A 14,530-nucleotide genomic window follows, 5' to 3' on the forward strand; every position below is an offset into this window, starting at 1 on the left:
AACCCTCACAGGTAGGCCCAGAAGCCTGCCTCCCAGGCGATTCTAGATTCTGTTAAGTCAACAATTATCAATAGCTACTGGAGGCCTACAAATATTAATGACTGAAAGTTTAGCATCTTGTAATATGCAGATCACAGTGGCCCATGGGACCCATGGAACTATGCAGCCACGAGTTCAAGAGTAGCTGCATCCTGAACTGGAATCCCTTCCTTTTGGGTCGGGCTAAACAAGGTTATCAAACAGGAAAGTGACAGGGGACTTCAGTGTTTTGTGTTTCTCAGAGGTCACAAAGAAAGGCAAAGCTCATCCTTGAACTTCTTGCCTTTTCTGGGTTATCAAGAGCTTCACTTGAAGCCCAGAGAGGCCAGTGGCCCTTGGTGTTTGGGCTTTGTGCTGTCAGGGGTGGGTGTTGGTGACCAAATGGGTCACTGTAGCCAGAAACCATCCAAGATGTCACAAGCAGGGCGGGAAGCTTACCTCAGGGTTTGTAGCCATGTGAAGGCAATGCAATTAGTGAACTCACAAAGGGTGCAGGCTCTGCCATTCATGTGTCAGGTGACTTTGGGTGGGTTTAATCCTTTCTGTGCCATGGTGTCCTTCCTCATCTGTAGAATGAGCGTCTGACAGAATGACTTTGTAGAAAGTTGGAAGAACTAGGTCAGTTAATATCTATGAAGAACATGAACAGTGCTTGTCATAGCAAGGCCTACACAGTAGTGCGATGCTCCCTGGGCTCCTCCGTGCATGAGGGCTGCATGCGGGGAGTCTTTTTGCATTTGAAATATGAGCCCATGGAAGAGACTTCTCAGCCTGCCTTTGACTCATGAGAAAAGCTTTCATGAGGTGATCAAGACATTGACTGAGGAAGGAGAACTCTTGTTTTTTGGGGGCAGGGTCTCATGGAACTCAGGCTGGGCTCCTTCTCACCTCCAAACTTTATTCTTATTGCCAACATGAGAAGGCCAGGAACAACGGGTTTGAGTAGATGGCAGGATCCCTAGCATAATGGAAAGAGATGGGTGAGGGCTGGGGATGTAGCTCAGTTGGTAGATTGCCTGTCTAGACTGCACAGGTCCCTGGGTTCGATCCCCAACGTAAACTAGGCATGGTAGCAGACACCTGAAATGCCAGCGCTCTAGGGATAGAAGCGCAAGGATTGGGAGTTCAAGGGCATCCTCAGCTACAGAGTGATCGAGCTTGAAGGCAGCCTGGGCTTTCATCTGGCCCTTTTCTCTCCCTTGGAGCCTCAATTCTGCCTTCCTGGACTTAGGCCTCTTGGTGCAGACTGTTGGCATTTACTCCTGCTCCTGAGAGTCTGATGGCCCCCAAGAATTCTCAAGGCTGCACTCATTCCTCAAAACGCTTTTCCTCTAAATCATCTGGTGTTCAGGCCAGGGGTTGCCTGGGAGACCTCCAGCAGTGCTCAGAGGTGGGGATGGAGACCCGGAGAAGGCAGGGAGGAGGCCCGGCACAACAGCATCCTTTTGGAAGTTCACAGTTTTTTTACCATGCCAATGCCTGATAGGAGTGGGGGGCGGGACTGTGTGGGGGTCTGCCAGTCACTCCTGAGCATGGGATGCATGGCAGTCATTAGTCCCTTGCTATTGCCCTTCCAACCACAACCAGATAAAAAGATCTGAGGCATGGGTGCCAAGGCCCTGGGCTGGTCCAGATACCTTTGGGAACTGTTCTGGCCTCCTAATGGAGGATCCCTGGTCCTGACCAGCCTCCAACATCCTCATGAAACTTACCATGCAAGGAGGTTTTTGCTCTCAAGAGTCAGAGGCAGCTGGGCGGTGGTGGTACATGCCTTTGATCCCTGAACTTGGGAAGCAGAGGCAGGCAGATCTGAGTTCAAGGCCAGCCTGGTTGACAGAGCAAATTCTTGTATTATGAAGGCTACACAGAGAAACCCTGTCTTGGAAAAAAAAAGATGGCCCTCATAGGTTCATATATTTGAATGCTTAGTGCTTAGTCATCAAGGAATGACACTACTTGAAAAGGATTAGAAGGTGTGGCTTTGATGGCTTGTTGGAAGTGTGGACTTGGAGGTTTCAAAAGCCCATCCTAGACCAATGTCTCTTCCTGCTGCCTGCAGATCAAGATGTAGAACTCTCAGCTTACCGACCAGGGTGTAACTCCTAGTTACCTCTTCAGTACCACACTTACCTGCTGCCATGCTCACTGCCACCAGGCTCCTGCTACCCAACATCATGCTCCCAGCCACCAGGCTCCCACTACCCACTGCCATGTTTTCTGCCACCATAGGCTCCCCACCGTGAAAGTGGACTAAATCTCTGAAACTGTAAGCCAGCCCCCAATTAAATGCTTTCTCTCATAAGAGTTGCCTTAGTCATGGTGTGTCTTCACAGCAACAGAATGATGACTAAGTCATATGGTCACTTCTGGACTCCCGAGGGGCATCCTGGGTACAGGAGCTGTTTCCTGGAACCAGGGTAAGGACAGACAGGACTTCCTTCAGGTCCTCTGCTTAGCCCATCACTGAGGCAAGTGCAAGCATCTGTGGCTATCGATGAGCTAGGACACTTCAAGCCAACCCTCACAGATATCCTGCGTTTTCTGTCCCTCTTTTATGTGTAAAAAAGGCAGAAGAAAGCGGTGAGAGCAGAAAGTGGAGAGGAAACCAAACCCGGGCCTGACTCCAAAGCATCACACAGCTCTGCCCCCATGGAACCAGGCAGGTTTGGGAGGTTGGTGCTGTGCTAAAATAGAACAGCACAGGCAATAATATAGGGCACAGGAGCGGGGTGAGAGGAACAGGAAGGGGGAGAATCTCAGAAGACCAAGCGACATAGAGAATGAGAAATAAAAGACATGCGAGCAGGCCCTCCTTCATGTCCCTATGCCTTTTGTCACCTGCTGCCATAAAAGGCCCAGGCTGTGTGGGCTGTCTGTCCCCAAAACCTCCATTGCCAGCCAGAAGTCACATATGAGCATCGAAGTCTGATGAGGTGGTTCAGGGACCCTTCTCTCCAAATGACAGGTGTCTGCCCGTTCCCCAGGGAGCCACTGTGGAGCCAAGGAGCCGGACCTAAAGTGACAGGAATGCCACGTTTCTTCAAGAGAAGCAGGAAATTAATTTTTTAAAAATGTGATCTCTCATAATTTTAAAATGAATTTCAGAGGAAAAAGAAAAAGCTGCCAGTCGGCAGTAGGCACAGCCAAGCTTTGCCATATTTGTTTATATGAGGGTCTCACGGCTAGCTGGGGACGGAGCTCCTAAAGACCACAGGAGGGCACCGTGTGTGTGTGTGTGTGTGTGTGTGTGTGTGTGTGCATGCGTATGTGTAAAAATGAGGGTCAGGAGGGTTTCAGAGTGGAAACAGCCTTTGGAGAACAATGGCTTGCCGTCTCCAAACACAAAAGGGACATTTTGCCACTGGCCAGGGCTGCTTTCTACCAGCCAGAGGCATCTGCTCCCCACATGGAGCTGAGAGGAGCAGAGGGAGGAGATGGGGATGCAGTGGGGATGAGTGAGGTGGGGTGGGAGAGGAGGGATGCTTGGAGGTGGTGGGAAGCGGCTCAGAAGTGAATCACATTTCCACGTGATGGGTGCAGTTCACACTTTGGGAGAGAGCAGGGAGCGGCCAGAGTCTGACTTTTCTAAATATATCAGCCAAGTCAAACAGCTGCCTGGCTTGAAATGGAGATTTGTGACAAGGGGCCACCGAGCACCCCATGTTCCTTGTCTCCAAGGCGGGGGGGGCACTGAGGCTGACTCAGGATGGAGCCTGGAGACTTCTTTTCCTAAGTACTGATGGGCCTCAGGAGACCATCATGGGATATCTATCGATGTATGATGTATGTATGTATGTATGTATGTATGTATGCATGCATGCATCTATCTATCTATCTATCTATCATCTATCTATCTATCTATCTATCTATCTATCTATCTATCTATCATCTATCTATCAAGAGAGAGACACCTGTTTTCTGATGGCCTTGGGTGATTCTTGTGAAAAGGTTGTTTGGTCCCAAAGGGGGTTTATTCTGTAAGCTCCAGGAAGGCATGCACTTGGAGTGCCTCCCCGCCCCCCCTCCCGACAGCTGTGGCTCTGCTGCCTTGGTCAGGAGCCTGGGTCACCAAGGAGCCGGATATGCCCACTTGGCACACCCAGATCCTGCAGGTTGTGGGGAGCACCCAGATGTGGCCTGCACACCATCCGGCAGGCTGTGAGGAGCAGGGTGAAAAGTGGCAGTTCTGTCACTAACGGGCCACACCTTTTCCCTCCTTGGCACCATTTCCATCTTTATGTAAGCAGAAGCCGGAGGTGACAGAGCAGGCTGAGGCACCTTCCAGCTCTAATGTCATAGTTCCCTTAGGTTAGAGGTGGGCTGGGGTTTGGGGGCAGTGACAGCCTTCCATGGAGTGGGTGGGACTCTCGTTTCCTTTGTCTATGAGGTGAACTGTGCTAGTCACTGGCAGATCATGCCCATCCATACTTTGCTGGGAGGCAGAGAGGCGCCTGGAGCCTGACTAACAGCTCAGACACAGAAATGTGCCAAAGAAAGGTGGCTTCCGTAGTGCTCTGAGATCCCCTTGTGGGGACAAGTGCTGCCGCTGGGTGCTGCCGGAATCTACCCTAGGCCTCCAGGAATCCTGTGGGCGACTTCCAATGGCTAGCAGCTTTGCCAACAGCAAGTGCCTGAGGAACAAGTCTGGGAAAAGCTCTACCTCAGCTTGAAGGCAGCCGTGCAGTGCCCAGGATCTAGGAGGTGGCACCCTCTCAGGCCCCCCCCCCTCTAGATGGGGGCTTTCACTGATCCTGGAGCTGCCCGACTCAGCTAGACTTACTTCACTGGCCATGAGCCCCAGGGAGCCTTGTCTCTGTCCCCTTGGTGCTGGGATTAGAGGGGAGCACCACTGTGCCCAGTTTTTGTTTTGGATTTTTTTTTTTTTTTGATTTTTCGAGACAGGGTTTCTCTGCAGCTTTTTTTTTTTTTTTTTTAGAGCCTGTCCTGGAGCTAGCTCTTGTAGACCAGGCTGGCCTCGAACTCACAGAGATCCGCCTGCCTCTGCCTCCCGAGTGCTGGGATTAAAGGCGAGCGCCACCACCGCCCGGCTTGGATTTTGTTTTTTGTTTTTATAGTTTTAAAGTGGGTGCTCAGGCAGTGTGGGGAGTGGGGGGGCAGAGGAGGGAAGCAGGTGGATGGCAGATGCTCGGCTTGAGCAACTGCGTCAAGTGAGGATGGGCGAAGACCCAGGAGAGAGAAGACGGCTCCAGGGCCTGCCTTGTGTGGCTGGTTGACTGAGGCCATCAGAGGCAGGAAAGACAGCAGTGGAAGAGGACTGTGGAGGATGAAGATTTGTGGCAGGGTGGGAGAGGGGAGGTCTAATGTGGAAGGGTGAACTGGGTGGCTATGGATTCCTGGTAGACCCAGATGGGCAGTGCCAGGGTGAGCTGCAGGACTGGAGCCTGAGCTAGTTCCCGTTCCTAGCACCAGATCCAACAGGTGACACCCCCTCTGGTTGTCACCAAGGCCCGATGGGAACTTCCAATGCCTCAGCTTTTTATTATTTTAGAAGACTATATGGTAATCTTACACTTTTAAATTGTTGGCAACTGATTGGATTAAAGAGAGACAATGAGGGTCCAACAGAATATACTCACAAGTCAGATCTGCTCTAGCCCCGCAGGTCAAAGGCCTTGGGTTAGAATGAGAAGGGAAACTGAGATGGAATTTATGGCACAATTAATAAAAATCCAGAGACAGATATTGGGGTTCAAGCTGAAGACCAGAAAAGCAAAGCAGCCAATCATCAGCTCTTACCTTTACCTCAGTCCAAAAATGGCGTTCCTGCCTTCAGAAATCCTCAGAATAAGACTGAGCTTGAAGCCTGTCTCCTCCCATTTTTATATTCCTCTCTAGGGCTGGGATTAAAGGCATGCGCCATTACTGCCCAGTTTCTATGGCAAACTAGTGTGGCTACTGAGATTAAAAGTGTGTGCCACCACTGCCTGGTCTGTAAGGCTGATCAGTGTGGCTGTTTTACTCTCTGATCTTCAGGCAAGCTTTATTTATTAAAATACAAATGAAATGTCACTACAGGAACCACCAAGTCCAGGAGTCCCACAATGTTTTTCAAAAACTTTCCTCAAGAGGGTCAGGGAGATGGCTTACCAGGTGCATTCGCTGCCAGTCAGGATAACCTGAATTCCATCCCCAGAATCCACACGGGGAAAGGAGAAAGGATTACCCCAGCTGTCCTCTGACTTACACAAGCATGCTGTGGGTACAGATACACACAGTAAAATTTCTCCATATGCCCCTGCAAGTAAAACCACCCACCACTCACTCATAAGCGCTAGCAAAAAAAAAAAAAAACCAAAAAACAAAAAAAACCAACCAAACAAAAAAACGGACCCTCAAGCTTCAGTGTTGCCAGTTGGGTGGGCTTAGGGGTAGCCCAGGGCTTATTTTAACTAGTGCCCGGAGTTCTTGGGGGGCATACCAAATATATGAGAAACCAAGTTGGGAAGGAGGCAATAAAGTTTGGCCTAGAAAACCAAAAGTGTAGGCTACAGGACAAGAGAAAACAGAGCCCCAAGATGGCTGCCCATGGGAAGGAGGGTGCTGGCTCCCAGGAAGATTTCCTTTTTCCTCCCACAGCATCTTTGCTTCTCCCCAAGGAAGAGGATGCTGATCTTAATGCCGAGTCTCAAGGTTATGGATGTAGCTGATGGGTCTTAAGAGGTCAGTGCATTGGGCTGGGATCTCTGTGGCCTCTCCCAGGCTTAAGTAGCTAGAGGAGTGGGGGTGTTCTCCCTAACTCTCCTTGGGAACTGCCCTGCCTTCTCGGCCAGCCAAAGCCAGTTTGGTGCCAGGTGTAGTGGCACAGGTGCTCCATCTGTCTTTCCTCCCCGTGCTAGAGCTGGGAGCATCTGAAGCGAGTTTAGAAGGTCTCGTCATTTCCTTCGTCTAAGTGACCACTTCACATTGGTTTAGAGAGGAATGTTTTGAGGCTATTTCGCAGCCTAGAGGAATTCCACCCTGAGAAGATTAGCCATGACACTTTTTTTGTTTACTCTCCATGGAGGAGAACAAGAGTCCTGGGCTAGCACTGGGCATTGCCGAGCCTCCTGGTTTATTCCAAAACCCTATCATGGTCTCTAGAGTCTGAGACTGCTGGATGCCCAGCCCTAAGACAAGGACTAAGCAGTGTGCCCTGGACCTATAACACAGAGAACCATGTCAGTGGCATAGCATGGCAGGAGAGGGAGAGAGAAGCAGGGTGGGAAAGAGCCCAGAGGCAGTACCAAGAGACTCGGACTGAATGTCTAGAGTACAGCAGAGGGATGGGCCTTGGGTAAAGGTCAGGAGGAGGCAAAGCGTGTTTCCCAAACAGGTTTAGGATTTTGGTAGCAAAAACTGGGAAGATTGCTACTGTGATGGCCCCCTCCACCACCTGCCTTTTTTTTTTTTTTAAGGCAGCATCTTTCTATAGTTCAGAAATCCAGTACTTTAGCCCCCGAAATGCTGAGATTACAGGTGTGAGCAACATGCCTAGCCTAGGTCACCGCTTTCTTGGTGAAATCAGGGATTTAAGGGGGATGGAGTTTAGACTCCTACTGGGCAGGCAGGAAGCCCTAAGGGTTTGACTGAACTTGGCTTGGGGCATCACAGACAGAGTCACATGCACTAGTGACACCTTTTACACCCACGGAACAGCAGCAACTGGCACACTCCATCTGGGGCTGAGCATACCTGCATCATTAGGCTAAGCATCCATTTATTTATTCGATGAGAGTGGTCTATCTAAAAACCCGACCCCAGGTTGAACCCCACTCCCACCATCCCCAAGGACAGGTGGCTATCCTTTGGAAGGCTGTCACCAGCAGTCATTATTTTCAAGGTGCGTTCAGAGAGCCTTGGGAAAAAAACAGGTTTGGAAAGTCTAACATAGCACCTCCTCTTGGAGATTCAAAATATACCCATAGAGTAAAAGCTGACAGGAGAAAACTTTCAGTGTTTAAAACCACGGGCACCCCCCACCCCAACACATCCACCCACCATCCTGCCATCCAGAACTGTGGTGGATGGCCAGACACAACTGGTTGAAATAGCCCTGGGTTATCTGTTTGGTCACTTCAATGTGGTGGCTGTTTAAGCAGCTCTCCGGAGGAAGAGGTTTCAGCCTGTTAAAGAATAATTCATGGCATGGGCAGAGTATTTAGAATCTGTGAGAAAACCCACAGTCCGAGAGTCAAGTTAACTCAAGTCCACAGTGTACCCAGCAAGCTGCAGACAGCACTCTCGGGTCCAGACACTGCCTTATAAGGTGGTCTGACATTTCTCATGGCCCAGGACTGCCCTCCAAAAATATCCAGAGACAAAGCAAGAGTGGGAAAGGACCTCTCCTGGGCATTTCAGATAATCACATGCAGGCTCGGCTGCAGAGCAGTGCTAACACCTGCTAGCTGCCCCGGCTCTCAAAGCTCTGGGCTGTGCAAAATAAGAGGGCACTATGGGAAAAAACCCGACCCTCAAGGCAGGCTCCCAAGCTGCTTTTTTCTTTGCATGCTTCCAGAATGTGCTCTCAACCTGCCTTTGCTTTATATGGACAATAGATGCGTGACTAATTTTCATCTGTTTCCCTTGGTTGCCCTTCCTTATCCTTGGGCCGAAGCTGTTTCTGCGATGCTGCCAGTGCTCCCCGAAGCCCAGATAGCCTGTGAGGTGCTGCCCCCCAGCGGAACGACTGGCCACCACCAACTCGCTGGTGGAAATGGCGTTCCAGACTTGGACGGAGGCTGTAACTGCAGCACGTCTGGATTCCATCAGCCATTGCCATACAGATGTGAAAGTGATGTGGTGGGCAGGAGTTTATGCTCTAGAGTTAGGAAGCTCCCAGAAACAAAGAGGTTTACAAAATGGACACTGGATGCTTCAATACAAAGTTTCTCACTGTTTAGACAGATTACCTAATGGGGGTCACGGGGCAAATTTGCCTTTTTATTTTGGTATGGAGGTTTGCCCATGTAACACCATGAGTGCCACTCTAAATGGAAAAAAAAACCCCACAAAAACAAGGAGTCTCTCACATTTTTCAAAGAAAGTATTGGTTAAAAACACAAAAGAACTTCATGGTTCTCCCCTGATCTGGCTTAGATACAAGGAGGGGAATGTTAATAGGTATGGCTATTTTTGGGTATAGTTACTTAAACAGTTTCTTCACCACCAAATGGTTTGACAATGTGCAGGCTATTTGTAAGGCTGGGATTAAAAATAACGATATGATGAATCGCAATGCTAGTTCCACTCGTTAAAGGAGCAGAACCCAGCAGCACAGGAGGCTGTGTGATAGGAGGCTTCCTAACCACACCAGGCAAGTCTTCAGGCTAAGGCTAATATAAACAGAGCACACATAATTACCACAATGTAAACAGCAGCAACCAGAAAGTGCCAGTTCTCACCACCATCCCGAGACGGTACAGGATGACTGACTTTCCCGCCCGATTCCTTTTCTCGTAAGTGAGAAACACAGGGTCCTGCACAGGAAAGGGGCGCTCAGGCTGCTGTGCAGAGAGCAGAAGTTTTCCCCGGGATGCCAGACAGTGGTTAACTTTGAGAAATACTGCAGATTTAGGTGGGAGCACCTAGGGGACTGGACGAGCCTGTGCATGGAGACCGTTCTAGGGAAAGAAATTGTGGATCCAGAGCGGGAGAGCATCCTAACCAAGGTCCCTCCAACACTTCTTAGGTGAGTTTGACCACGTGAAAAACTCCCAGGAACTTTCTGGAATTGGAACCACTTTCAGGGTGAGGTCCTTGAACTTACCACATCTAGTTTTCATGGAAGATGAACACAGCTGGGAAACAGTTATCTGCTGTGTGGGGACTCAGCTTAGTATTAGAAAATCGCCAAGAAAACAACCATAAGAAAAGGCCCCCTCAAAATAAACGAAAACCCATTCTAGGGCAAAGGATCTTCAATCTTTACTCCCTACTGATTAGTGTTTTACACTTCTGGTTCCTTAGCTGGGGGGCAGGGTACTCACACCCTTGTGCAGCCTGCCTTGGTGAACCTGAAGGCTAACTGGAAGAAAGAAACATCTTAATAAAGTCTATTTTTTCTGTAAGTACAGAAGTGGTGATATCAGAAAACAGATTTGAACATCATCGAGAACAAGCTGGAGTCTGTAATGGAATGAGAGCTCCCACATTCCTGCAACACACGGCCCAGACCAGACCCAGCAGCGCACACACCAGTTTATTTTGAATGCAACATAGATCAGTGTTTGATGAGCGTAACCTACTACATTAATATCAGATAAAAACAGCTTTCAAATGCATGCATATAAAGTTAAGCATAGTCTTTGAGCTCCTTATTTCTAAATATACAAAAAATACATTTAAATTATATAATTTTAGTGAATCAAAGACTTATAAAATTACAATTTTGGTTTTCACAACATAGAAAAAATACAAAAATGATTATATATATGGTTGTATAATTTTTTCACCCAAATTTCAAAGGAGCAGTATGTACTGACTTTGATGTTTCATAATGGCTGATCTGAAACTCAGAACTGACTGTGATTTTCAGGCGGGCCACAGTGACACCAGCTTTCATTAGAAATGAAAAGCCAGCAGGAGTGAAAAGCAGCATGAGCGACCCCTCGTCTGCCTCTTGGGCTGCTGTCGGCTGCATCATCCTCTTGCTCAGTTGGCTTTTAGAGGAACAGCGCTTATTCCGTGACTAACTCCATGGGGCCTCTGATTACAGAGCAGGACGTGCAGTGAGTGGTCCCCACCTCAGCACGATGCAGATTAACAACACGAGTCTACAGAGCACTGCTGTGCACCTCAAAGAATCCTTCCCTTCAAGAGGGCCCCTTGGGAAGATCTGAGGCCATCATGGGTGTGGGGAAGATGATGCCCCCGACTCTTAAGTCTGAAAGTGCCCTCTGAAGCACCCTGAGAAGATGATGCCCCCGACTCTTAAGTCTGAAAGTGCCCTCTGAAGCACCCTGAGAAGCACCTTCCTCAGTCATACCTCACTGTTAGACGTGACACTTGGAGGGACTGGATGTTCCCAATTTATAAAAGAACAAAATTACCTTAATTTCAAAGAAGAAATTAATTCATGTTAGAAATGAAAAAGGAAAGGAAAAAAAACCACTAAAGCCCAGCTGCCAAGAGAGGTGACTGGCAGCTGCACACATCTGCTGCGCATCAGTGCGCATGTCCAGAAGACACTGGGGTTGAGACCTTTCCGTAGGAAACTGGTGATTGTGTTCTCATCAGCCACGTTCAATTCGATGCAATTCAGCCAGTGCAGAAGGCCCCAGGAAGACCCTGTCCTTGGGCTGGATGGTTTGCTTCTCATGTCACCTCCTGCAGCCATTCCGACACAACTGTGACAATCTTAGTCAGATACAAGAGTGATAAACCCAAGTTGATTCTGTTTTACAGAAGTACAGTTTGGAGGAATAAAAAGTTGAAGAAAATCTTTCCCACATATTTGTCTATCAAATACAAGAATAGATTGTGATTTAAACACAGCCAGTTAAGAGAGCTGACTGGAGGCAGAATTCTAATGTTCCCTTTGACAATAACTTATTACAACCTGCCTGCATTGGTTTTTCAAGCTCCTATGAAAATACACATTTGAAAATGTAGTTTTCATTATATTCTTCTGATTGGGACAATATATCTAAATGGACATGGCCAAGATTTTTAAAGTCTTAACAGAAAAGAAAATAAGGGAAGAGATCCTATTAATGTGTGTCTAAAATCAGGTGCACATCTAAACTTGGGCTGGCATTTTCATCAGAATTTTGCTTTCTATTTTTAAAAGGACAGTTTGTTGAATGCACTGTGAGGAGTGGTGGGCAGGGCAGTAACTCAAGTTTTGCCTGTCTCCTCCAAACCTTCCCTAAAGGGACTTCCATAGACAGTTAGGCAGTTCAGTGCTGGGAAGACTCTTTAGACAATGCCCATAGTCGAAAGCCAGCTGGGGGCTGCTCTGACATGTGTGTCACTGAACTTACAAGGCAGTGGGAATTAACACAGGGCCACTATGAGGAAAAGTATCTAAACAGAAGAGTCAAAAGCTAAAATAGAAAGTAAGTATAGATTTATATCTATTTCTGAATGCTTTTCTGAACTATGGTGGTAACACAGATTTCCTCCTCCTGTGTAATAATGTGGGGCTTCGAGTCTGGCAACGAGAATAGCTCTGGGCCAGTACACATCTGTGCTCCGAGCTGGGTACAATGGAGCTACTGGACATTTACCAGGTACCGAGCCTCCCCTCTCACACCTTGGCTTGTTAGAACCTACAGAAGCTAAGCTCCAGGTAAGGGTCTTTACAGTATACAGACTTACTAACTCCAAGCACGGTTCTTAGTGGCAGGCAGTAATGAGTCAATTGAGAACAAATGAAAGACTTAGGCTTTTAGTGGTTTTCTGGTTACAGGCACTACCCGAAGCTTCACAGGCATATACATCTTTGTAACTCATTCATTAGATATGAGGGGCTAGGTCCTAGCCAGAACTTTTAGAGCATTCCAGAGGATACATTGCCGCTTCATAATTACAAAGAGTTTCCAGCATGCCTTCAAGCACTTTGAGAAGGGAATGCTAAACACACTGCAGACTGCATCTGTCGAGAACTCAGTGTTACAGGTCTTTATCTGTCAGGTATATGAAGGACACGAAGGAGATAAAACACCAACCCCTTCTAGGACCATCACAGACACTGGGAACTTCCTGGTTATAGCATGCTGAAAGGACCGGCTAGGATGCTTTGAACTAACAGCTTTCTGCATTTTTATCTTTATTTTTGTTTTTTATAAATCCCAGGCCCATGTGACACTGGATTTTGGTTTTTTATTTTGTTTTTAATATTTTAAAAATAGTTCTTACTTATTTCTATGAAATGTACTGGGAACTCAAAAAGTTTGCAGCATTTTTTGATCTTTGAAAAGTTTGGTTTCGGGTAGTGGTGTGGAGAGCTAGTCAAACTTCTTGTGTTCTTCAGTGCGAGAGAGGACCTTTCTTCTCTGGTAGAGCATGTGGAAGTACAGCTGGGGGAAAACTGGAAGACAAGAAGAGAACAGTGGCTTAGGAGCCTTTGGAAGCTCCACTCACTCAAAGCACAGCTCCAGACGGTGACTGCTTTTTCATCCAGTGACCAATGGCACTAATAAAACAGGCGTGGAGAGGGAGGGACAACATGAGGACTCCCCTGCTTCAGCTGAAGGGGAAGCACTGTGGAGTGGAATGGCAGACACTATTGCCACTACCATAAGAGTCAAGATGCCACAGGTCACCAAGTAGTTATCATCCGTGCTGGAGACTGAAAACAGTGTCACACGAGGCAAGTTTCTGTCACTGAGCAATGGGCCCAAACCCTGCTTACGCCCCACTAACCATATTTATTCTAGTTAATTTCAGAACCCCAGAGAAAGACGTGATGGAGTCGTCCCGATTTCAGGAGAGGAAATCACAGCTCCAGAGAGGGTAAACAACATGCCTGGGTGCTCACAGTGAACCTGGATCAGGTCCTGGGCTCTGGACTGCTTGGGGGTGGGGCCATAGCTATCACCTCAGGGCACATCCTCAGAAAGGCTCATCTATGATTGGCAGAATGAGGAGGGAGAAGAGGGCCACAGACATAACAAAGCAGAGCTGGGGGTGTAGAAGGGAAGCCAGTATTTTGGGTACTGGAAAGCCTTCCATCCTTGGTATTGGTTTGAGAGGAGAGACTGCCTCCTTAGAGAATGTTTGGCAAGGGGGTTGGAGTAATGGGCATTTAGAATATGAAACAGGGATGCCAAAATATCCCTAACACCTATTCACCACAAACCAAATGCCCAGTGAAGAGCTGATTGACAACCTGGTCTTCACATGGCTACTGCAAACGGGGACACCCAGTCACCACATAAACACTGTATAAGGACCCTTCCCTTCCCTTTCAGTGGCCCCATCTCTGTGTTCCAGAGAATAGCCTGTATTTGAGGGAAGGGGGCTTACTATTGCCAGCTCTGGAAAGTTAATTCCTTAAGCTGATAACTGTTTTGTTTGTTTGTTTGTTCCTGACAGAGTCTCTCTGTAGTGGCGGCTGTCCTGAAACTTGCTAGGTAAACCAGAGTATTTGCCTGCCTCTGCCTCCCAAGCGCTGAGATTAAAGGTGCGCACCACTATGCTTGGCTTTAAGCTGACCAAATTTTAAATGCCCCTCTTAAAGAACTTCAAGGTAGGGGCTGGAGAGATAGCTCAGAGGTTAAGAGCATTGCCTGCTCTTCCAAAGGTCCTGAGTTCAATTCCCAGCAACCACATGGTGACTCACAACCATCTGTAATGGGGTATGGTGCCCTCTTCTGGCCTGCAGGCATACACACATATACAGAATATTGTATACATAATAGATAAATATTTTTTTTTTTTAAAAAAAGAACTTCAAGGTATCAGGCGGTATCCAGAGATGTGGCCAACAGGCTCCAAGCCCAGTTGCCACCCCATTTGCTATTTCCAGGGAGGAAGTTACTCATGGAAG

At 47.9% G+C, this 14,530-nt stretch overlaps 1 protein-coding gene across 1 annotated transcript in view; it reads right to left on the bottom strand.

The window, feature by feature from the left end:
* Positions 1-12,411: 12,411 nt before the first annotated feature.
* Positions 12,412-14,530, bottom strand: part of Hacd2 (3-hydroxyacyl-CoA dehydratase 2) — a 95,543-nt gene continuing 93,424 nt past the window's right edge. Inside the window, exon 7 of the mRNA XM_038345262.2 lies at positions 12,412-13,069. Coding sequence (XP_038201190.1) covers positions 12,987-13,069 — 83 coding nt within the window. The 3' untranslated portion in view covers positions 12,412-12,986. The remainder of the gene's footprint in view (positions 13,070-14,530) is intronic.

The sequence above is a fragment of the Arvicola amphibius genome, chromosome 10 (assembly GCF_903992535.2).
Source record: "Arvicola amphibius chromosome 10, mArvAmp1.2, whole genome shotgun sequence".
NCBI lineage: Eukaryota > Metazoa > Chordata > Mammalia > Rodentia > Cricetidae > Arvicola > Arvicola amphibius.